This window comes from Phascolarctos cinereus, unplaced genomic scaffold (genome assembly GCF_003287225.1).
Source record: "Phascolarctos cinereus isolate Bilbo 61053 unplaced genomic scaffold, phaCin_HiC Scaffold_4;HRSCAF=312, whole genome shotgun sequence".
In the NCBI taxonomy this organism is placed as follows: domain Eukaryota; kingdom Metazoa; phylum Chordata; class Mammalia; order Diprotodontia; family Phascolarctidae; genus Phascolarctos; species Phascolarctos cinereus.
In genome coordinates, this window is record NW_027555847.1 from 80,428,736 (window position 1) to 80,454,964 (window position 26,229).

Genomic DNA, 26,229 nt, shown 5'->3' on the forward strand with positions numbered 1-26,229 from the left:
AGATAGGTGCCGTTGTTATCCCTATTTTGTAGATGAGGCAATTGAGTCTGAGAGAGGTTAAGTGATATGCCCAGGGTCACAATGTTGATACGTGTCTGAGGCAGGATTTGAACTCAGATCTTCCTGTCTACAAGCCCATCACTTTAACACAGACAGAGGAGACTGATAGCTAAGAGAGGTGTATCAGGGAAGGCTTGATGTAGGAGATGGCACCTGACCTTAGACTTGAAGGAATGTTATGTAAATGTACAAGAAAATGGAAGGCAGAATGTTGAGTTCAGGAAATAGCTAGTGGACCAGTTTAACTGGTCCATATTTATTTTGTATATTGCATAAAGAAGATAAGTACTCCTGTCAAAAATTAAAAGGCTGCAATTTCCTTAAAGGCTGATTTACTCTGGTTTACTCTGCTAGATTGATCAAGTTAGAAAACCTTCAAGTAAAGGCCTTGTAATAGACCATATGACTCTTATCCAAGGACTAGCCTAACTATGGAAAGAGGCTCATTATTACAAAGTTGGCCCATGAGATGATAATTGTATTGGCCATGGAAATTCGTGAAATGTGGAGTATTGCTGATTCATAGTCAGTAAAAGGCCTACCCACATGGATCTTTCAAAATTTTCTCTACATGATATCATAGACTCTCTTCTCATGTGAGGAATACAGGACTTTTAAACTGCTAAGCTAATGCAGCGTCCCACTTCTCAACATTCCTGTTTCCATCCCAGTACTTTTCAGCGCATATTCATATAAGCGTATTAAATGTTATCTTTTTTTGCAGGGTTGATCCTACCTGACATTGTCATGCCTTTGAATGTAAATCTTGTGAAAAATTCTCTCAGGTGGCTTCAGAAAATCTTCCTTCATTTCCATGGCAACATTTCTGGGCAAAAGACTCATCAGGAGCCGTTCCTACAGGTCAAAATGAAAATAACAATAATAATGATATTATTATTAATAAAGTTAGTTTGCATTTATTTTCCTTTATTTTTCCTCTAGGCATTTTGAACTATTACAATACTGTTGCTGACACAAGCTAATGTGAGAATTTCTGTTGTGTTTAACCGTTAACTTCCCTAATACTTTTCTTTTCTTTATGAAAGGTAAAGAAAATTTCTATTAAGATTTTGTACCAGCAGCTAGAACAGAGCTTTGTCTACAGTAACTACTCAATAAATTCATACCTCATTATGAATGATATCACTTTTTAAAAATTAAAAATTAAATGAATTCCACACTAGACTATCTTGTTCATTAGCAAATAGTTATACAAATGATCATCTAGACAAGATGCGTGACCAATATATGGATGGAACCTTAGAATCATTTAGTTCAACATTCTTAATCCCTCTATTCTTATACCTCTACATCATTGCTCATGTCTAAAATGTTCTTCCTCCTATCATGATTGGTTGAAACCCTTCCCATTCTGTATATAACAGTTTAGAGGCTACTTACTATAAAGCCTTCTTAATTTTGCCAATAAGAGATAATCTTTCTTTGAATTTCTCATATCCATTTCTCTGTATGGCTCCAATATATACATCACATTTTAATATACATTCATTACTTGTATCCCTGACATGTCCCTAAGCCAGAATTGTGGTGATTTCATCTTTGTGTCTAGGATCGTGTAAGATCTAGAGCCAGAAGACATCTGAGAGATTTAGCCCAACCCCTGCATTTTTATTGGTGAGGAAACAGGCAGAGAGGTAACTCATACAGAAAGAAGCTTGTCTAATGAACCCAGGTATAAATGGTATAGATACGACACAAATCCAGGTCCTATGGGCTTGCAATCTAGATCTATTTCTAATGTACATTGCTCTCTTATGATTTCTGACAATTTTTTCAACACTTAGACAAAAAAAAGGAGCTTGCATTAATTTAACATTCAAGGATACATTCTTTAAGTACTCCTATGTATACAAGGTGTCTTGCTATATCCTGAAAGAAATACAAATACAAATAAGACAGTCCCTATCCTCAGTGCACTTAATATCCAGTAGAAAAGAAAACATTAAAAAAATTATGGCACAAAATACAATGTAAAGTACACAGTAAATAACATTATTGCTTGGCTTACTAACCAATCATAGATATACAGGATTTTCAGATGAAGTTGCAGCTTTGAAATTCATTTGCAATGAATTTCCTTACATTCATAAAGATGTAGCCTTAGCATAAATCAGCCGAGGAATCACATCATTGAATAGCTTGTTCGGGGCCCTAAACTCAATCACAAGGCAACGGCCACCAAACTTCCCTTCCTGATGTTTAGCCATGAACTCCTGAGCTACTATTCAAGGATTATGTTGATTGCCCTTTATCCTATTTCCTGTCATCTCAAAGGCACATTTAAATTATCTTTTATCTTTTTTATGTATAGGATTAATAGAATGCTTAACTAGAAGAATGCTAGGGATTGTCTGTCCAAATGTTGTCAAGACACTTGACAAAGTCAAACACTACATTGTTCTGAATTTAGGCTACCACTAAACATAGCTGTGGCCCTTAAATAAAATGCTTTGAAAGGGTGTGTGTGTGTGTGTGTGTGTGTGTGTGTGTGTGTGTGCGCGCGTGTGTATCTCGACAATTTTAAACCATACTTATATTTTGTATAAGACAGACTTGGGAGGAAACATATAACCTATATTTGGATCATTATTCTTATACACAAAATATAGGCTAAATAATAGCAAAATTGCATGTATTAGTAGGTGGTTTAATAACAACCACATTAATAATAATTAGGATTTATAAGTATCTACTATGTGCCAGGTACCGTGCTAAGTACTTTACAAATATTATTGTATTTGAGCCTTATAACAACCCTGGATGGGAATTACTATTATTATTTCCATTTCATAGTTGAGAAACAGAGGCAAACAGTAAAGTGATTTGCTCAAAGTCACACAGTTACTAAGCATATGAGTCCAGATTTGAACTTGGGTCTTCCTAACTCCAGACCCAGCAGTCTATCCACTGTACCACATAACTGCCAACTCTAACTATAATGTTCTGAGAATTGGGCTAATATCAAAATGAGTGGAAGTCACCAATGGTATGCTACTTGTCACCATCCAATCCAACATTTTTTATTTCAAAATTTGGAAGGCAAAAGAAACCATGCTATTAAAATGCACAGATGACACAAAATTCAGAGGAATAACTAATGCAATGGATGAGAAAGTTAAGCTTCTAAACTGTATTGAGAAGCTAAAAAAATTGGGCAAAATCCAATAAGGTGACATTTAACAGACATATGTATAAAATCCTTCACAAAGTCTACCTTGTCAAGGTGTAGAATTGATCCTTGGATCAATTAAAGGCTACTAACACATAATACAATCTATGAAAGGTCTATCAAACCACAAAGACTGAGATTACAATCCCAATGAAAAACTATTCACTGTCCTTGGACCAGCTTACCTAAATAAAGAAAATCTTATTATCAGCAGGTTAATCACTAAGTGATTAACTCTTTGGCTAAAGTTATCAAAGTTGGACTATGAAACAGATAAAAACATCAGATTCCTTGTACAATTTAGTTTTTTTCTAAGAATGTCGAATTTTGTGCTTATACATCAATAATTCAATGGACCCATGATCTTAATCCCTTCACTAGAACAAATCACAAGCTATACATTCCTTCACTCCCTATGTGGTCTTTGCCTATATTCCCCCATATGTTAGCTTGGGTTGTATGAGAGAAACAATATCCAGAACAAAATTGCTAAGAATCTCCTTATTCTCTGCTTTAGTCATACTACGTCTGGATCGAAGAAGAAAGAGCAGTTCTGGTTATCACATTTTAGGATGGCCATTGACAAACTGGAGTACAAATAGAATGATCAGGATGGTGAGAGGACTGGAGACCCTACCATAATAGGCTCCAGTGAAAGAAATTGGGATGGTTAGCCTGGGAAGAGATAACTTAAAAGGGATATGATAACTGCCTTCAAATATCTAAAAGGCTGATGTGTGGAAGATGGATAAGACTTGTTCTGTTTGGTCCCTAAAGGCAAGACTAAGAAGAAATGGAAAAAGTTATATATAGAGAGATTTCCACTAGAGCTAAAGGAGGAAAAAATAAACTCTTAAAAAGCTGTATAATTCAGCTACCAAAGGAGATAGTGAGTTTTCCCTCATTGCAGATATTTAAATACAGACTGGATGATCACTTTTAGGGAATTTTGAAAAAAAAATTCAAGCCTTATATAAAGGGTATACTTGATGATCTCTTAGATTTTTTTTTAACACTGAGATTCTTAACATTGCACTGATCTAGAATAGGGGTTCTTAAGCTGGGGTACATGAACACTTTTTTAAACAATTTGTAACAATTTCAATATAATTGATTTCTTTTGTAGTCCTTTGTATTTTATTGATTGATTTTAAAACATTATTTTGATGTGGGAGCCCACAGGCTTCACCAGAGTGCCTTTCAGGACACAAAAGAAGGTTAAGAACTTCCTGATCTAGAATACCGGCAAGAACTAGGAAGGAGAACACTTAATCAAGTCATTGATGATAAAAGCAAAGTGGAGATGAAGATGAAAGCAAAGACAGAGGCAAGACATTATCACATAGTATGAACTTCAAAGAAGGAGAGCAGCAGAGCATGTGTCTGCAAGTGACATCAAGGCATAAGGAGTATGCTGACTTCTCATCTTTGTAGATGTCTGATACTATTTTTTTCCTTCTGCAAAGCCTGAAGAACTCCCATAAGTGAACCATTCTTCTATGGGGCTACATCTATAACCCAGGAGCTGTCCATCTGGAGGCAATTAAGAAAGAAAATTCTAGCTGACAGCATTTCCAGTTATTATAGGTGCCCTCTGTGAGATATACAGGGATAGGTTCAATGTTATGGGAGTATTGCTTCACTGAATCAAATGGCAGATTCTTTAAGTTGAAAGAAATTGTAAAGCTGAGGTAATCAACCAGTCAGTATTCAACCAGCTTGGTTGGTGTTTTATCACAGAAGCTGGTCATTTCTTATTGAAGCATTTGTTGTCCATTTGTATTTCTTCTTTATTTTGGTAACCTTACTTAGAGGTCAATCAATAGAAGAAGCATTTCTTTCACATACAAGAATAAATTCACTTCCCAGTCAGACTCAAAGCCCAAAAAGAAGGGGGAAAATCTAGGAATTGATGCTTTCAACAAGAGCACAGCTGCGAAAGGATGCCATTGAATTGTCTGGTTTCTCAGACAAGTGTTTTAGATTGAATTCCAAGATTTCAAATCATCCTTTGTGTCATTAGAGTTAGATAAAACTATGAAAGTATCTCCTAATTGAAATTTATCAAGAAAGAAATGCTAATATTAGATGAAAATCACACCTGAATGACTGATATTAAATAAATACTAAAGTTCTTTCAAAACCAAATGTGAAAAATCTCTTTGTTTGGGATTATCACACTGAGAAATACAAATTATATTCTTCTATTATATTCATTATTTTACCTTGTTTTAAAAAAAATCCAGTTTTAACATTTCTTTTCAACATTCACTCACTTGAAAGGAATACAAATCAAACATTTCCTGCTAAACCATTTCTTCCTTAATTTCCTTCAGTCCACCCTTCCCCCTCAATTAAGACAATTAAGACAAATCAGTTCCAAATCTCAGTTAAACAATATCTTTAAGAACAGTTTGGGAAGTGCAGGTGGAGTTTCTCTTCTCTTCAAAGAAACTGTACTGCAAATGTGCACAAAGTAGGTTTGCAGAAAGCTGAGGAATACCTTCATCAATTATACTACAATTGTATTATTAATACATCTAATGCTGGATAGTGGCACATTGGAAAATTAATTTGATATAGGCTAAACTTTAAGTGATCATATAAGATGGAGTCTGAAAAGACCAATAAGTTATCTCAGGGCTGATGATACATATATACATACATACATACATACATACATACATACAAACATACATATACATTGATCCATGGATGGATGGATGGATGGATGGATGGATGGATGAACAGATGGATGGATGGATGAGTCAATGGATGGATCAGACAGACAGACAGATAAATACATAGCTGCATGTATACATATATGATGTAGATGCAAATATATATGATTCTGAGCATTTCAAAGACTTTTAGGTCTAAGTATGTCCAAGTATACATGTGCATGTTGTATAAGGAGATATGGATAGAGAGACAGACAAAAATGATAGATGTTGTATGTGTGCATGTGTATGTGTTGTTATACCGAGAAATGAGCGAGTTGACGACCCAAGCTAATTTTAAATTGTGGACTTTATTAGCTATTAGCGCGCGGCTGCCAGGGATATTCACATCCAAATCAAGCAGCCCCCATCAGGGGTTGAGCTAGGGTTTATATAGGGAGTATACAGGACAGGGAGGGGGATGGATCTTTGAAGTCTGGCTGGTCAAGGACACCCTTCTCCCTCTGTGTAGATATGATAATGCTCTGCAAACTTTCCTGAGCAGCCAGATAAGGGTCTTGCTAAGGAATTTGGAGTTTTCCAGAGATATGATCTGAGGGCTAGGACCTGAGCAGCCAGATAAGGATCTTGCTGAGGCCCATGCATGAATACTGCTAGGCACAGCGTCCTTGGGCTGGGGAGTGGTTGTTAGAGATAGGGTTTCTGAGACTAGGGAGGCATTTTGGGGCAAAAGTATAAGCACAAGCACCCGAGCACCCCATCATTACAGGTCAGGGATCACACAAACCAGACCAGGTGTCCTGGTTTCTGGTATAAACATAATTATCTAAAGCCATTGTATTGCAAGTTTTCTTATCCATTTGCTTTGGAGGTATGGGCTGTGCTTAAGCCATGCAGGAGTACATTTCACTATTGTTTAGATTTAGGAGGAAAGAGGTCTGCGGCAAGATTAAGCAGCAACTTCTGCTTTCCATTGCCTAAAGGGCCCTACTACCTAAATGGTAAAATAATGTTCTGCATTACAGTGTGAGAGAGAGAAAGAGAGAGAAAAAGAGAAAGAGGGAGAGAGGGAAAGGGGGGGAGAGAGAGAGAGAGAGAGAGAGAGAGAGAGAGAGAGAGAGAGAGAGAGAGAGAGAGAGATTGATTTTGTTTAAAAAACAGGATCTGTATAAAAAGCTCTGGGTAAGAAATATCATCACCAATGTGGCACCCTCTGGAATTTATAGATTTAGCTAATTGCCTTAGAAATTAAATTGCCTAGGGTTATTAGGCAAGTATTTGACAGAGGCAGCACCTGAATCCCAGGCCAAGTCTTTATCTATCATTCAACACTATTATATGCATGTGTATATGTAAATGGATTCTATTAAGTCCAAGTTACAAGTGGATGCTAAAGTCAATTTTAAGGAAAGACCCCTTTCCTGACTTTCACATCTCCCATACTAGTTTTTTTTCCCTCATCTAGTAGGAAAAAAAAATCCCCAAAGCAAACAGCATTCAAGCTACACTGATGTTTGCCATCTTCCAAAAACCTTTCAAATTCAGACCTGCACTCTGCTGAGCCTCCAATGAGGCTCTATCTGCATTGGGATGATTTAAAATTTAAAACCCAGTAAACTAAAATAATAAGCAGCTACTCATTCACCAGGCTCCATCTAAAAACCTTCCCCCTCCCTATTTCAATATACCATAAAATTTACCATGTAAATAACCGCAAAAATGTCTTAATTGATCTCTCTGCTTCCAGCTATCCCTCCATTAATCTATTCTCCACACAACTGCTAAACTAATCTTCCAATATGCAAATCTAACCATGCCACTCTCCTGCTCAAATATCTGAGTTCTCTATTGATACTAGGACAAAATATAAATTTCTCAGTCTTGCTAATGGATCCATTGTCCAACTATCTTCAGTAGCAATTTCAAATACTGTCATCTGTCCTCAAGTCTTTCATATTCCCTCTTTCTCCATCCCCTAATCCAAGGACCGTGCTACATATTTTGCAGGAGGGAAATGACACCATTCTAAGAGTTCCTTCTTCTCTCTTCCTCCTGCATTCATATCATAAAGACATCATCTTCCACTGTCTCATTTTCTTCACACTGCTCTCAAATGAAGAAGTGATCCTTTTCCTTGACAAGGCAAACCTCTCTAGATGCACCCTTGATTCCATCTACTCCAAAGTTCTCCAGAAAATTGCCCCCACAATTGTTTCCATCCTCTAGCTTATCTTTAATCTCCATCTACAGATTGCTTTCCTGCTGCTTACAAGCTTGCTCTTCTTCATCCTTAACAAGCAAACAAACAAAATTTACTTCATCTTATCATCCATGCTAGCTATTAACTTAGATGACTGCTCTTTCGTGGTTAAACTCTTTAAGAAAGCCATCTATAATTAGTGTCTTCATTTTCTCTCTTCTCATTCTTTTTCTGAACTCTGCAATCTGGCTTCCGAAGTCATCTTTTAACTAAAACTGCACCTCTGAAGCTACTGATGATCTCATGATCATCGATTCTCAATTCTCATCCTTCCTGATCTCTCTGTACCATATGACCTATAGTCTTCTGGATTCTTTGTCCTCTCTAGGCTTTCCTGACCCTAGGCTCTCCTGGTTCTTCTTCCATCTGTCTGACTACTCCTTCTCTTTCTTTTGCCTTCTTCCATGTCTCACCCACTATCCCTGACTGTCCCTGAAGGTACTGTCCTAGGCTCCCTCCTTTTTTGTTGCTGTTCAGTCATTTCAGTCATGTCCGACTCCTCATGACCCCATGTGGAGTCTTCTTGGCAAAGACACTGGAGTGGTTAGCCATTTCCTTCTCCAGCTCATTTTACAGATGAGGAAATTGAGGCAAATAGGGTGAAGTGACTTGCCAAAGGTCACACAGTTGGTGAGCATCTGAGGCCAGATTTGAACTTATGAAAAAATGAATCTTCCTGACTCCAGGCCTAGCACTCTATTCACTGTGCCGCCTTCTCTTTTTGCTTTACTCTATTGCACACAGTTGAACTATCACCTCTACGCAGATGATTCCCAGATCTATATATATATATATATATATATATATATATATATATATATATATATATATAAACCTAGATTCTCTGCTGAGCTTCAGTCACACATCAACTGCTTCTTGGATGTCTGTAACTGGATGTCCTGTAGACATCTTAAACCCAACAGAACAGAATTCATCATCTTTCTCTCCCTTCTGGGTTTCTCTAACACAGTCAATCATACCATTCTCCCAGTGACCTGGTCCTTTCACCCTTGATTCCTCACTCACCCCCCCCATATCAAATTGGTTGCCAAATCTCAGCATTTGTACCTTCACAACATCTCTTACAGGTGTTCCTTTCTCTCCACCCACACAGCTGCATCCCTTTCATCTGAACTATTGGTATAAGAACGATCTAATGGGTCTTCTTGCCTCAAGACTCTCATTATTGCAGTCCTTCCCTGTGTTCTAATACAAATTCAAAGGCATTTTTCAAATATCTTATTTTATCCTCACAAAACCTTGGAAGGTAGGTTCTATTATCATCACTATTTTATAATTGAGAAAACTGAGATAAACAGAGGTTAAGTGACTCCTACAAGGTCGTATAGCTAATAAGTATCTGGACATGGACGTAGGAAAGTAAAAGATATGTATGAAAATGACAAGTGGTCCAGTTTAGTTGAGGGAGAGATTATATGAAAACTGAAGTAAGAGATAAAATTGGAAAGAGTGTTGCCAGAATGTCGAAAATTTTAAATGCCAGGAAAAAGATCATATGATTTTGAGCTAGAAGGGACCTTAAGATCACTGGGTCTCAGGACCCTTTGAACTTTACTCAGAGAGTAATAGGGAGTCATTGAAGAGTTGTGTCTAGAGCAGTGAAATAATCATATCCAAATATGAGTGAGATTTGCATGCCATCACAGTGAAGGATGGATTTGGATGGGGGAGAGTGCAGAGGCAAGAGGCAATAGCCCACATGGGTGGAAATAAAGGCTTGTACATCTTCTCACGAAGGGATAAATAACAGATAGTAACTCACTGATGCTTTTCAGTCATTTTTACTTAGAAACTGATCTAAAATAGTCAGAGGTTGTTTGGATTTACAAGGCCCCAATCAAATACTACAATTGCTACAATAATGACAATGGAAGGGAATTGATCACTTAAGAATGGTCTTTTCCACATTACAAAAGTCATAAAATTTTCTTTTATGTTCTCTGGGAAGTTGATTCTCTGCAAATGGAAATAGATGGAAAATGTAAGCATGGTAAATTAGTATATCAAGCAGAACTATCTCACTACCTTCAGAAAAAAATACTGTCTTGAGGAAATGAACATATCAATGTGGCATTATATCATATAGATTTCCAGTGTTGGAGGACAACTTCATATATCCTATGCTCCCTATCATTTAATGAATTGAGACAACAGTGTATTTGCAGATACTAAGTGAGTTAACATTTGTAAAGCATTTTGCAAAACTTAAAGCTCTACATAAATATTATTATTAAATTATAAAATAAATGAAGAATCATATATTGTAGGCATATAAAATGTACAAACGGGTTAAAAAATATCGTGATACATTGGAAAAGCTGTGTACTGTCTGAAGAGTTAAACTTTTGAATAAAATGCACATCTCACAAAGCCCCCCCCCAAAAAAAATTGTATGATATAGTGGAATGTGTATTAGGCTTAGATCAAGAATCAATCAACCAACAAGCACCTATTAATTGCTGATGATTTTGTCACTGCTGACCACCCTCTCCTTGAATATACTCTTTCCTATCTGTGCTGTCATGTCACTACTCTCTCCTGGGCCCCTTTCTATCTGTAAAACAACTACAATTCAGCCTTTCTCGCTAGCTCATAATTTAGTTCAAGCCTCCCAACCATGGATGTTCCCAAAGATTCTGTCCTAGGCCCCCCTATTTTTCTTCCTCTGTACTTTTTCTTTGTGACCTCATCAGATCCTCTGGGCTTACTCATAACTGCTCGGCCAATGACTCCTACTTCTGTGGACCCATCCCCTGTCTTATCCTCGAGTTTTAATTCCATATCATCAGTTGCCTATAGGAAAATTTAAATTTCATGTTCTAGAGAAATCTCAAACTTACAATGTCTAAAACATAATTCAAAAAACCTCACTCTTTCTTTGAAATTCTACCAATTTCTCTCAAAGACAATGCCATCTCCCCAATCTCCCACATTCATAACACTGGTATTTTCCTCAACTGCTCACTCTCCCTCATCAAACATATTCAATCAGTTATCAAATCTTGCTGTCTCTATCTACACAACATTGCTCCCACCTGATGTTTTCTCTCAACTCAGTTACCACCTTAGGTCAAATCATCTCCTCCCATCTATATTACTGCAATAGTTTCCTTTTGGTTCCCTGCTTCAGGTCTCTCTTTACCTCAGTTCATATTCTACACAACTGCCAAACATAACAATGTTGACATGACATTGTTAAAGTATAGATACTAACATTGCAATAAACGAAGGAAATGTGTTGCCAGTTGCAATTACTCTATTAACTTGTTTTGTTTAATTGTTTTAGAGAAAATATACTTGGTAAGGAAGTTCACAGGAGAAAGGACAGGAAAATAAAGGTCAACTAGTATCTTCATTAAGTCACAGTACTTTACCTGTGAAAAAACTGACCAACATTAGTTAAGACAATATTAAGGATATGCCTGACTGAAAAAAGAAATAGGACAACTGTGTCATGAGGCTCAGAGATAACAGATTATGGCCTTAGTGATGGATTTGTACACCAGAAATATCATACTAAAAGAATGAGGAGAAGGCCTTCAATTAATTAAGAATGCCCTCTGTGTAAAGTTTTGAAGAAAACATAAACAACAATTACAACTCAAATTAATTCAACAAATGATTATTAAGTATCTGCAATGTTTAAGGCTCTGTGCTAGGCACTGGGGATTTAAACCCAAAAAAGACACAGAGAGCTTGCCATCTACAATGGCAGATGGAGTACCCCCATTGCATCCAAATGAGGTAATTTCACAAAGTCACACACAGCTCTATGATACTCCAAGGAAGAATTATAGAAGCATGGAAGATAAGAAGGAATGATTCATATTTCACAGACCTAGTCTACCAACTTAACTTTTGATTTTCATTTTTTATCAATTTGCAATTCTGTTCATTGTCTGTTTATTTTATTTCTTAAAACATCCAAATTATGTGTACAATATAATTATAGGGCTTTTCCCTACCCTGTGTGCAAATTCTCTCTTGTGGTAGAAAAGTACAAACATGGGTTTATACTTAATCAAAATTGCACCAAAGCTACAATGATACATTTTCCAACATCCCAATTTTTCTGCGGTTACAAGGAGTAAAAGCACTGAAAAACAGACATTGCCTGTATTAGGAAGGTTAACTTGGTTGTTTCCTACCTCTTTCATCCTATGGCCAAAAGAGATCAGGTTCAATTTGGAGAGCCAAAGAAAATTCTCTCCTCCTCTGACTTCAGATGTAACCTTTATGTTTTATAGAGGTTTTGAATAGGTTACCTCTGAGCTTGGTGAGCTATTTATGGACTACCTTCTAAAAAAGAAACAGAATGCTCCTGCCAGTCTACTTGATTAGGTATGGAAGTGAGAAAATGTTAAAATTTATTTAAAAAAACAACAATAAGTACCAAAATTATATTAAAAAAAAAAGACAGCTTAGAAAAAATCTGTGGCCACTGGGGACTTGTACAGGTTGTGTAGAGCTTCTTGCAGTCCTAGCCCACTGGGAATTCTTGTTTCCTCTACGGAATACTCTGACCACCCCACCCCCCATTTAGCTTCCTATGTTAACATTCAGAAATGTGTTATTTGCATTTCAAGATTCAACAACAAATCCAAAGTCTACTTATTAGTGCCTGCAATGTTTGGAGAGCACTGTGCCAAATGTTGAGAAAGATATAAACAGTCCCTGACCTTGGGAGTTTATGATCAAGTATGACACATAAATAAAAATAATTTTAATAAAAAATGCATGGAAAAGGAATTACATGTGGGGAGGAGGCAGAGAACAGATTTGTGATTTCTTCACTTCATTAGTTTAGAGAACACTTGGTAACTTAGAGTTGCCTAGGGCACTAGGAGGTTAAGTTACTTGCCCCTGGTCACAGTTAATATGTGTCAGGGGCAGAATCTGAACCCAGATCTTCTTGACTCCAAGGCCAGCCTTCTATTCACTATGCCATGCTACCTCTCAGGAAGGAAGAACTTTAGAGAAGTGAAAAATCAATGCAGTCTGATATGGGGGTGGGGGTGTTGTCATTAATAAAAGTAGAGATCAGGAAATCCTACATGGTGGGACTGGCTGTTGAGTTTGACTTTAAAGGTAAAGGGAGGATATTCAAGGCATAGGAGAGAACATAAACAATGCTACCTGAGAAAGGAAAGCTCAGGGTAGGTTTGAGTGACAGAGAGTAGTCCAGTTTGTCTGATATGTAGAGTTAATGGAGAGCAATAGTATGAGATAAAGTTGAAAAGAGAAAGTGACACCAGACTGAGGAAGGCCTGGGAAACCTAGCCAATGAGTATGAACTTTATAGAAAAATTGTGAACACAGAAGTGGAATGACCAGATCTACACATAAGGAAAATTAATTTGGGAATGGTATAAAGAATAGGTTATAGCAGGACAGAGTGAAGGGAGGAAGACCTTTTATGAGGCTATTGGAATAGACTGAGAGGTACTAATAAGGACTACTATTAGGGTGAGAGAAATAAGACTAATAATAACAGCTAACATTTATGTAGTAGTTTAAGCTTTCCAAGGCAATATATGTGTGCATATTGTGTGTGTGTGTGTGTGTATGTACATAATATTTGATCCTGACAACTCTCTGTGAGATAGGTACTATTATTAGCATAAGTTTATAGATAAGGAAACTGAGTCACTAAGAGGCAAAACGCTTGTCTAGGATTGCAAAGACACTCAATGTCTATGGCAGGATTTAAACCCAGGTCTTCCTGACTCCAAGTCCAAAACTCTATCCATTATGCAATGCTGCCTCTGAGAAGTGGAGTTTGATTGAATGAGATTTATTGAGGTGTAATCTACAGGAGCTGGCAACAGATCTGGTGTGAAAAGTGACAGAGAAGAAGAAGAGTCAAAGGGTTCCCCTCAAGCTTGAGAAAATGATGAGATCCCTTTCTCCTCTCCTTCCTGCTCTCATCGCCAATGATGACACAAGCTGGTGACAAATTGCTTAGGCCAAAAATGTTTGTTTTGTTTCATTTTTAAACTTTTCCCATGTTGGCTTGAAGTTGATTCTCTGAAACCAGGTTCTGCTTACTCAGTTTTCCTTCACATAGGGTGTCTAGTTCCTTGTCTTTTGTTCATAAACTAGTTCACAAAATAGTTATGGGGAGGTCTGAAGTCATACTGCAAACTCTATGAGATGGAATGGATCAAACAGGGAAGGGGATTTTTGTAAACTCTCAAGGTGTGGTGCAGTGTCAACGTGCATCTCCTTGTTGGTGGGTCAGACAATCCACTGGGAGACAGAATCATAAGATCTCAGAATTAGAAGGGACCCATGCCCAAATAGGGACCCCTCCACAAGATTCCCAAGAAGCAAGGCCATCCAAGTCGTTCTTGAAGATGAGGAACCCACTACCTCTCAAGGCAACCCATTCTACTTTTGGACAGTTCAACTCTCCCTTGAATTTCATCACTGACCTCCCTACTTTCTCCCTCCTAAAAATATCTGTCCTATTTCAGCGGAGTTATAAAATATTCTTTCTACCATAATCACCCTACTTATTGCTGTGCAGTGTTGGCATCTATTGTTCAACCACCTAATTTTCTTCTTGGCAGCACAGTGGATAAAGAATTAGATCAAGATTCAGCTCTGTCACTGACTGTGACCTTGTATGAGGGATCCAACCCACTCACTGTAGGTCAGCTTTCCTGCGTCATGTGGGGAGAACACCTGCCCCTAGCTAATTCTAAGAGTTTTGTTTTGTTTGCTAAGAAAAAATAAACAAAAATGCCTACCTTTTCAACTTCCTATATTTTAACTGCTACACTCATAGTTTTGTGCATACACTGCCTGTCCCCCTTCCCAATACAATGAAGCTCTTTTAATTCAGGGACTCAGTTGTTTAACTTTGGGTCCCTGGCTCCTACAATAGTGCTCTGTGCTTAATAGGTACTTAATAAACACTAGAGGAATTTAATTTAATTTAATTGGGGGACAAATATGCCTTATATTGGTGAAATTGTATACTTTGGAATTGGCAGAAACTTCACAAATATATTCCAACCCCACACTTTCCAGATCACAGACTTAGAACTGTAATGGATGTCTGCCATGTTCTAGCCCTAATCTCTTCATTTTACAGATGAGGAAACTTGGGCACAGAGACCACTTGCCCAGAGGTCATTTGCCCAAGGTCACAAGGTTGTAGGCAGCAGAGCTGCAATTTAAATCCAAATTCTCTGACATGAAATTCAGTGTTCATCCCACTGTATGAGATAATAGAATAAAAATGTTCATGATCTGCCCATGGACATGCAGCTGATTAGTGGCAGAGTTGGCATTGTTATATCAGGTATCCTGACTCCCAAGTCAGTACTTTTTTCTGCCACTACACAATACCAGTCTTATACTAGAGTATACTTTCGGTTTTATGTCAATGTGTATATCATACATCTGCATGTTCAAAGAAAGAAATATGGAGGTGAGAGATTTTCAATTACTCTTGCTGAAAGTCTGTGAACATGGTATTCATTGAATTAGAATGAACTGGAAAATGACTAGTGTAAATTTATATATAACTAAGTAGATCTGACTTTGGAGCAAGAGAAATGGAGGTCCTACATAGGCTGGCAAAACCCATGGCTAAAGCCATTGCCTCCAGGGCTCTCTGCAAGATTAGGAATAAATTGGCAAACAAGCATGAGGGAACAAGCCATTCTCCCTAACAGTTTCCAATGAGTTTCTACACTGTGAGGAGACCACAAGAGACTAAAGATAATCATGGTAAGCAGAAGGCACATGAACTAAATGGGCTACTCTAAATGACTGCAGAGATCGTACTCTGCTTGTATTTCAGCAGGACAAAATCATTGTTTATGTATGCTATCCACACAACCTGGATTCAACCAAAGTCCCCATGTTATATGAGATGGGAAATGAGGTGTCTGAGATAGAAAACGTAGTTTATGTAGAAGGAAAACATTCTGAATGAAGGAGTGGTTGCATTGTTATGAGAATTATGTGATGGGTTGTTAAGTGGTATGACGATAGACTATGTAATAATGAAGCTAGGTTTGGTGGTGTGGTTATGAGTGAGTTATGGTGAGTTATGAGCAGTACTGATACAAATTGTAATCTATAAGGCATTGAAGAGTCTTCCAAAAGATAAAAGATGGCCAGTCAAAGTACTGCATTGTTCTCCAGTAGATACTACAGGAACCAGAGGAGAACATCCAACGGTTTGGGTAGATCTCCTATGGAAATGGGAAAACATTAACAAAAACATATAGAACAAGAAGGTTTTAACTGATTGTCATCTACTCAAGTACAGTATATACCATCCTTGAGGAGCTCATAGATCTACTGAAGAGCTCAAATAAGCTGTCAGCACTATTATCAGCACCATGGTCAGCATTACAGGAGTAGTTCAGATAGTTCAGTAACCCACTACCTTTAACTTCTCCAGTAGCAGGTATTATGCCTGGCCACCCTCAGTTTTAAATATGTAGTCATGTTAAATTTTGAGACTAGTAGTATAGTTCATTTAGAGTACCAAAGGCTAAGGTAATCTTTATAAACACTCTAAAAACTGTGTGATTATTAGTGTTCTGTGTCCCTCCTCCCAACTTTTTCCCACTATTCTGTCATCATTACTTAAGAAGCGTCTGTTATACAGCGAGCATACTATGGTCTTCTGACACTATGGTCAAAAGAATTGAAATTGGGAATGCATCACAAAAAATGTAAAGGTATATGATGAATATGAACAGGCTGCAACATATTTCTAATGAGGAAGCATGTATAAGAAGTTATGGAAAGACTATTGTCAGTTAAACATATAACTGGAAACAAAGATAGAACTGTTACCTAGAGAGAGGGAGGAATACTGACCATGTGTTCCACTGGAGCCTGCAAAATGCCAAGACAATATGAAGAAGGTGCCTAGTATATTAGGTGGAACCCCCACTGAATAGGGTAAGTGAATGGAAGAACATAGATAAGAGGAACACCACCAGATGAATAGTCATAGGCAATTTGTGATCTGCATCATAGGAAAGAATACTTATATCAAAGAAATCACGTTGGAGTTCTGAACCATAGTTCATAAGGAAATAACAAATTTGTAGAAATCTGAGAAGTTAGCATAATAGCTTGAACACTAGATTTAGAGTCAGAAAACCTAGGTTCTAATCTTGCTTCTGTTACTTATTATGTGTATTATCTCAAGTGAGTGAATTCAAACTCTCTGGGCTTGTTTTTTTTCTTCTTTCCTGCCTATAATGATTAGGTTGGATTACATCATCTCTGAAGTCATTTTCAGCTCTAAGGCCTAGGACTGTGTATAGTTGAGCAAAATATTTGTCCTAAATTTGGGTAAAGACTAAGGGGGAAAAAAGAAACAATTCATTATCTGAAAACAATTGTTACCCCTTCTGCTCCTATCCATCAAATACCAATGAGATAAAGCATGTGCAATGACCAATATTCAGGTCTTCCAATTCTTCTTCAAAAAGAATTGAGTATTATTGAGATTTGGTCAGAGTAACATCATGATAAAAGGATGTCCATTGGCTTAAAACTGTTAGTGTTTAGTTTTATAGGAAAACTTAATATTGTCATCTACCTTGTCCCATAAGCAGATTATGGAAGATTGACATCAGATTCTGTCCAAAGATATAGCTCTATAATAAACTTTATGCAAGGTTTCACTACATTGTATTTGCTTTAGGAGAATTAGAAAATTTCTACAGAAAATAAATCAACTTTTAATGCTCAAAGTCATAGGCCTTTACTATGGGCACATTTTACTTAATAAAAAGAAAGGCTTTGTGGCCTAACTTGACATGTAGGCGAGAATATATCTGAGACACAGTCACCCAAGAGATAAGGGTACAATTGGATCTTAGAGGAGCATGCAACCTCAATGACTTAGCTAGCAGAGAAGTCTTGGCCCTAGGTGAGATGATCTTGAGGAACAGTTATGGGAGAGGAGATTTGTCATCTTGTGAGAGACTACTTTGAGACCCAGCACTCAGGTTATGATCAGCACTAGCAATTGCTCACACCTCTCCATAGATACTCTTTGGTTACCCCAACCAACAAGGCTGCTACATGATACAGAAGAGGGCTCAATGTTTTATTCTCAGGGGAAGGGCCTCACTCAGGTGTTGTCTGATTGTTTTTTCATTTCTGATGTCACAAGCAAGTAGGTGCCAATCCACTAATAAGCTGGAAGATTCTAGATATAGGGGCAGGGGGTGGGGCAGAGAAAGAAAGGGCAGTTGTACTAGGCAGGGGAGGGAGACAATCTACATTAGAGGCTGCCTTTTCACAAATAAAACCTAGTGGTAACCATCTCTAGGGTAGGGGGATGAGGGAAGGGAAGAAAAAAGGGAAAAAAAGTTACATGATAACTTGATTCTATATTTAAAAGAAATAGCAAGGTATACATAATAAATTTGCAGTTTTGGGTACATCACTTTTTTCTAATTTACTAAGTTATGGAGATGCTTGTTTTATTTCTTAAGTTCAAAACAAAATAAAAAAATAAATAATAAATAAATAAAAAGCTAAAAAAAGTAAAAAGTAAATCCAGAAAACGATAGATTTTTTCCGGACTACCAGATGCAGGGCTCATCACAGATCACTGCCCCTCCCCTAAGTGTAATGTGCAGAGGTCTGAGACAGTCACAAAATAACAAAACACTCAGGGAACACTAACGCTGCACACCCTCTGAACACCATTCCCAGAACACAAGGTGATCAGCAGGCGCTGACATAGATATGAGGAGTGCTTCCCGGAAACTTCCCCCCCGCCACAATTGCACTGCTCATCCATGCCTGAGAGTCCAACCTGGCTCCTCAGCTCCCTCATCTCTTTCACACTATCTCTCTGTAAACACAGAATTGTGCTGCCCAGGCTGAGGATTTGCACAGGCCCTGCTTCCATCACCACCTTCCCTGAAGAACCCTGAGAGATTCAGCCCTAGGGTGGAGACACAGATGCAATTGGCCAGAGGACCAACCCAGATAACAATAATGACTGATTATCCTCCCTCCTACATTAGTTTCTCTTACTTGCATGGTGTTTACAAAGCAGCTTTCTCATAATACCCTCTGACAGAGGTACTGCAAGTATGATTATCCTTATTTAATGGATATAGAAAAGAAAGGGCAGCCTGTTCAAATGGACCCAGAGGCATAGAATGTCAAGAAGACCTGAGATGATATAACTCCTTTGACACAGACCAGCTGTGTGACCCTGGCCAAGTCACTTAAATCTCAATGCCCAGGGAAATGTTCTGAGACAGTAAGGTACAGTGCAGGCACCAATCTGCGTATGGAAAAGGAATTACCATACCCATGAAATCACAGGGTTGGTTACAGGGTGAGGTGGGGAGGAGGAGGGAAGAGGGAAGATAAACTATGGTGTGGTAGAAAAAGCACCACCTTTGTAGTCAAAAGTGATTGGCATAAATCTCACCCCTGGTGATGATAATATTAGTAATAACAATAACAATAGCTAGCAGTTAGATAGCACTTCAAGGTTTGCAAAGTGTTGTACATGTTATTTCATTTAATCTTCACGACAAGCCCATGAGGTAGGTGTGATTATTATCCCCATTTCACAGATAAGGAAACTGAGGCTGAGGTCAAGTGACTTGTATAGGGTGACACAGCTAGGAAGTATCTGAGGTAGGATTCAAATTCAGTTCTTCCTGACTATGAATCCAATATTAATGGCATGAGAGTGCCTTTAACTACACAGGCTTCTGTTTCCTCCTTTGTAAAAGGAAGGAACTAGATTTAATAGCCTCTAAGGTCTCCTCTGTGATTTTCTGAAGTTCAGGGAAGTTAAGTGACTGTCCTAGCTAGTAATAACTGTAAATCAGATTCATATACTTGCTTTTCACTCAAGAATTCTGAAACAGGTAGTGCAGCTAGGACTCCAACCCAACACCAAGGCTCTGTCCATTCCATTCTTCCTATTTTTTTTTTTTTTTGGTGAGGAAGGAAGAACGGGAATCCCATTTGCTTGGGAATATATGCTCATAAACACATCACAGACCTAACACATACAACTAGACAATCCTTGGTCCTTAGCATGCTCTTAGCTTTACCATGTTGTTTCAGTGGAACATGGATCCATTTGTTTTGTAAAACTGAGGGCTGAAGAAGTCATGACTTAACCAAGGTTTCAGTGACTCAAATCTGCTTGCCTAATAAAGTCTACACTCCTGATTCTAGCATTCAAGATCTTCTACGATCTTCAATATACCTCTCCTGTCTTATCCTTTATAACTGCACATTTCAGCCAAACTGGATTCATCTCAAGCCCCTGTTTTTGTCATACCTTTTCCCCCCTGCCTTTGCTCATAACTATTCACCAAACTCAGAATAAACTGTCCTTTCCCAATGTTGGGAAGGAATTCAATGGACAGAAATAAGAAGGTGGTAATTTGTCATGTTAACACACAAAAAGCACATCTATTTTCTTTAATTTTTTTGTGTCTAACTCTCCTTTGCCCAATTAGAAATGTAATCTCTTTTTATATGGATGACTATTATTTTTAAAAATCTTTACACCTCTAGTTCCTTTTCAATTGTGTCACGGATCCCCCTTTGGCAGTCTGGTGAACCTATAGGCTCCTCTAAACAATATTTTTAAATGGATAAAACAAAATAAATGTGATTTCAGAGGAAACAAATTATATTGGTATGCCAATATCAAAATAGTTTAAAGAAACAAGTTAATGGATTTATGAACCTCTTTTATAAAAGAACTAAACATAATTGATAAACTCATGTCGATAGTTTGAACTCCTTAGGCTTTCTGTTTTGTTGGTCATCCGCCCATAACTAGCTTGCAACCTGGATTGACTTGTGACCCTGTACATTTAATCTCATAATATGGGTGGGGTATCCTAGCATCCAAACTCCTAGTAGCAATGACAAAATATAAATCGAGGATCTGTAGGGGCAAAAGGCTCATGGAATTAACATTTGATGATGCCCTCTAAAGATTATAGACAAAGGTACAGTCACAAATATTCTATAAAATATTCCAATATTGCCTAGATATTAACCTAAGAGAGGTTATAGACTTGCCTTTAGCAGTTCCAAATTATACAATGGCCATAAAGTTACTGCCTATTGTAAAACAAAAACATGAGATCTGAAATAGGGTAATAACAATGGAAAGGGAAAGGATGAATCCCAGACACACTAATGAAAAAGAATGAATGTAATTTAGACATTAATTAAATATGAGAAATGAAGAAGACAGAGGAGTGGAAAAAGGAGAAAAGGAAAGTAGGAGTCTGATGAAATGAAAAAAAAATAAAAGAGAGAAAAGCTTTGAGAGTGAAGAAGGGAGAAGAAAAAATAGGAGAGAGGGAGAAGAGAGGGAGAGAAACAGAGAGAAAGAGAAACAGAAACAGAGAGAGAGAGGGACAAAGAGAGACAGAGCAGAGAGTGACAGAGAGGCAGGGAGAGACAGAGTAACAGAGAAAGTAAGAAAGGGAGAATAGGACTGATAAGAAAATTTCAGTCATCACCCAGACTAGTCTACAGTTCCTGAGTCTTAATGTACATCTCCCTTAAGATATGAGTGAACATAATATCACATAACTAGATTAGTAACTATTTACTAAAGTGTGATCCATCCTTTTCTCTCTATTTCTATTAAGCCCCAACTCCTAAAAAGGTCAAGAAGTTTCAGAAGGGTATAAAAGTAAGAAAATCTCCCAGACCTAAGGCATTTACCTAGGCAAGGACCCTTACTTTTTGTTTACCTGTAAAAAAAAAAAGCCAGCTTCAGCTGGGACATGTCCCTTTGTCCTTGATCCCTCCATTACAGTTTAGGGCCTCTTAGTTCATGAAGCAGAAAAGTAGCCAGATAGATCTGGATTGAAATGACTTCCCCTGCCCAGATGTCTTGAGGCCACTGAGCCTCATGATCAAGACACTTTCTCAGCAGGAGGAGCTGAAGACTTTTAACCCATCTCCTCATTAAATGTCCACAATCAGGGTTGAGTTTCACTTGTCAGGAGTTCCCTGTCAGAAGAGACACATCTGATTTAAGGTGTTTCAGTCTTCCTTGGATCAGAAACTAATGATCATCAATTTATGGATTATTAGCTAGCTTAATTAATAAGTTGATCATTAATGACCTGGAAACTCTACCTTGCAAGGGTTTTATTTACCACAGATATAAAGAAGGGGTAACACACACACAGCAGCCATACCCAGTAAACCATCCCTGCAGATGAGCTAAATCAAATTGAGAGTAACCTAGAGGCCTCAAATCTATTAGTGAGTTAGGAAGATGTCTGCCCCAACCATGTGAAGACTCTCCTTGACAGAATGAAAGGATCAGAAACATTTGCTCCAACGGCCATGAAGGTAGCTGAAGCAGGCACTGTGTCATAGGTATCAAAGACGCCAAGGTCATCCATTGAATTATGGGCCATCGCCAGTCATCTTGACTTTTGTCCTGCCACTGAATTCTGATGACTCAGGAAGAGAGAATGAGGCTGATGACTTTTCACAACTCTGCTTCACTTAAAAGTAATTCACATGCAAATCAAGAATATCACTCATGATATCATTTGTCCTCTTCAACAAAAAGTATAAGCATAGAGAGCAAATATTCCACTTCTCTGTTGAAACAAAGCTGTGGGAAGTTATTCCTTTCAACCTGTCTACACTGTGACCAATAGTACTTTGTGTATTTCTAGTTGTTTCCCACTTTTGTTTTTGTTTCTGTTTCTGATGCTTCTTCTGTTCTGATTCTGCCATTGATTATTCCTTCCAAATTTGGCTGCTTCTCTCAAAATCTTATCCTGCTTGAACCAACCTGGGTTTGCCTATTGACACCCTCACCTTGTCCCTTCCCTATCATTACATCTGTCATCACTGCCCTAGCACACGCTGGCTTCTTTCAGAAGCTTCTGTTCTGCCTGGACCTAAGGCCAATGTCATTAGCTGCCAATACTCACTTCCCCTGACAAAGTACTAGGGCTTTGGCACCTGGGACCATATTGCTTCTAACACGGGAAAAAGGCAATGCTTTCCAGTCTCTGACCTGGTGCTACAGTCTGTTGATTGAGTTCCTTTGCTGGCTAATTAAAACAGAAGATCATACTTTTACAGGGGTCAGGGCAATGAGATATATGATGATTCCAAAAGTAGCCCTCGGAAATTCAGTTCTCTACAAAATTTAATGAAAATCTCATCCTGTGGATCCTTGCTGTTTTTGTTCTGGTAGGAGAAGAAGACCCAACTAAATCATACAAGACAGGCCTAGTTTAGAAGGCAGACAATCTACTGTCCCAAAGAATAAAGTTAAATACATTGACAACTTTCGAATGTTAGCAGAGGCTATCATGGAAGGCTTGCAATTTAAAGATACCTTTAAATCCTAATAGAAATTTCTAAAAGTCCCAATGCTAGTTCACATATACAGTGCAAAACCTTCAGGAACTCCATGGGAAAGTGAATCTTTATTTAACAAATAAACTTTGAAGCTGTTTGAAGATAAAAGAGGAGCTTTATAAGAGCCAATGCCCACACAGTGCAAAAAGGATTACAGGTATTTTAAAATAAATGTTGGAGAGCTCATCAGAATTTGAAAGAACTCCCGATAAGAGATCCTCAGCAGCTTATAAAAGTACTCAATTAACACAAACTCACATCAAAGGCTTTTTTGAAAACATTTTTTTTCAGTTCCCTCATCATTTGAGGCCCTGGGCTACACTAAAATCTGGCCAAGCAGGAAAAAAATCAATCCAGAGCACTGAAAAGGGGCAAAATACTGTGCTTGCTTCCTACAATCAGGACTGTGATCATGGTAGTCACTTAACAAATGTTTGGAAATGAATTAATGATAATCTCTGTCCTGCAGTCTTCCCTGACATCAGTTTCTCCCTTACTAAATTTCTTGTAGCATTCTGTCTGAACCCCAAATGTTTACTTTACCACATTTTGGGTTGAATAATACTTACAATACATGCTTTATTTATACTTGGATTATAAACTCAGAACAACCGGTCCTTAATCCAGTCCCTTCATTTAAATGATAGAACTGAGGCCTGAGGAGATTAGGTGACTTGTCCAAGAATACATAGGTAGTAAGCATTGGAGCAGGGTTTGAACACAATTCCTCTGACTTTACAGTCTTTCCACTCTACCATACTCCTTTCCTTTCACAGTTCCTTGTGGCAGGGTGAATATCATGTTTCATCTTTGTATTTCCGTTGCTTAGAACAGTGTCTTACACATTTAATAAATGTTGATCTGGAACCATTTTACCAACTGAAGCATCTTGTACTTACTGATCCAATTTGAGATCAGCTATCAGATCCTAATGTTTGTAGGAGGTCTCTTCATCAACATCATCTGTTGCCACTCAACAGAAAAGCTGGTGTGTCTTCAGGGGCACTGCTATCACCACACTAGGATATAGAGGGCCTCACTAACACTCATCTGAACTGTTATGATAGCATCCTAAGAGAGCTTCACATCCTCCTTGCCATCCTTCATAGCTTTCAGAATAATCTCTCCCATGTAGATCTTGTCAGGGCATTCGTGTTCAATATTCTTTAGTAGCTCCCGGTTGGCCACAGCATAAAGCTCAAACTTCTTTGTCTGGCATTCAAGGTCCTCCACTGCCCAACTTCAGCCTACTCTCCCAGTCTTATCTCAATTTAGCTATCCTCCAAATACTTCATCTTGCAGTTGAGGAGGATAGCTCTCTGTTCCTCAAACATGTCCTGCCTTTTCTCTCTTCCAGATGTTCATTCATAGCAATCCCTTTGTCTAAAATATCATTCCTCCCCTTCTTTGCCTGTTGAGTTCTTTTCCAACCTTTCCAGTCAAATTCAAAGACTTTCTCCTCCATAAAGCTTTCCTTAATTCCCCACCAGAAACCATTTCACCCTTTCATTCTTATGCAGAATCTTTTGCTGTACCTCCAGACTGCACTTATCCAGAAACATTTATAAAATATTTATCTGTGTTTATCTCCTTTATAAAGTGTAAGTGGCTTTATGACAGGAGCCAAATCTTATCTAAATTTTGTACCTCTTCCAGTGCCTACCAAGCGTTTCAAATAGTAAGCACTTAATAAACACTTATTAAAGGAAAGATATCTTGCCTCACAGTCAATCTGCTCTGCCCCTACACTAGTACTAGGCCAAAGAAGGTAAAATCCTTGCCTTCCCCATCTAGCTGACAACAATAAAAAAGGAACAAAACAAACTTTCATTTGCCCTTGAGATCCCAGGATTGTTACATAACACACCATCAGTGTGCAAATGGAGAAACATATTGGCTTAATCAATGTCTGCAGAGGACTCAGCAAATACAATTAGCTCTCAATTATTTGCACTAATGAAAGGTCATAAAATACATTCTCCCAAAAGGCATATACAAAATTTTCCATTCTATTTTACTTCGAATTTTTTTTAATTTACATTTGAATATGAGTGAATCTGACTGTCCTAGGAATTTCTTCAAAACAAATTATGAAGTCATCTTTTCCAGATTTGACCCAGGAGGTGCTTGAAGCTGTTCAATTTCCCTCATCCTTCTTGCAATTCTAGCAATCTTCTCTGTCCATTTTAGGAAACTTACAGCATATCTAACCTACAAGGAATCTTAGACATCATTTAATCCAACTCATTTTCCATATGGGGAAACTGAGATCCAAATAAATTAAATGACCTGCCCAAATTATAGTTAAGTAGTATTTAATAGAGATAAAAACTAAACCTTACAAATAGTGAAGCTTGGAGAAATAAACTATCTGAAGTCATCAACTGAATTAACTAAAGAACTGGGAGTTAAATCTAGAATATGGCACTCTAAAAAAACTTGAATTTAGAAGACTAATTAACTGATTAGTAAAACCTTTTGGCTTTCTGTTATATCTTCTATACACATTTCTGTTCTGCTGTAAGATAAATGTGTCCTGTATCTTTAAGGAACTTTTTGATTGTAACCCCATTCAGATAGAAGCCAGTTGCTAAGGATGCCAAGAAGAATTAGATGAGAAGTAT

General features: G+C 37.8%; 1 protein-coding gene across 1 annotated transcript in view; it reads right to left on the minus strand.

Annotated features, from left to right (window-relative positions):
- The window catches only part of ADCY1 (adenylate cyclase 1), a 354,989-nt gene that overhangs the window by 200,299 nt on the left and 128,461 nt on the right, over nucleotides 1-26,229 (minus strand). Inside the window, exon 3 of the mRNA XM_020971543.2 lies at nucleotides 797-915. Coding sequence (XP_020827202.1) covers nucleotides 797-915 — 119 coding nt within the window. The remainder of the gene's footprint in view (nucleotides 1-796; nucleotides 916-26,229) is intronic.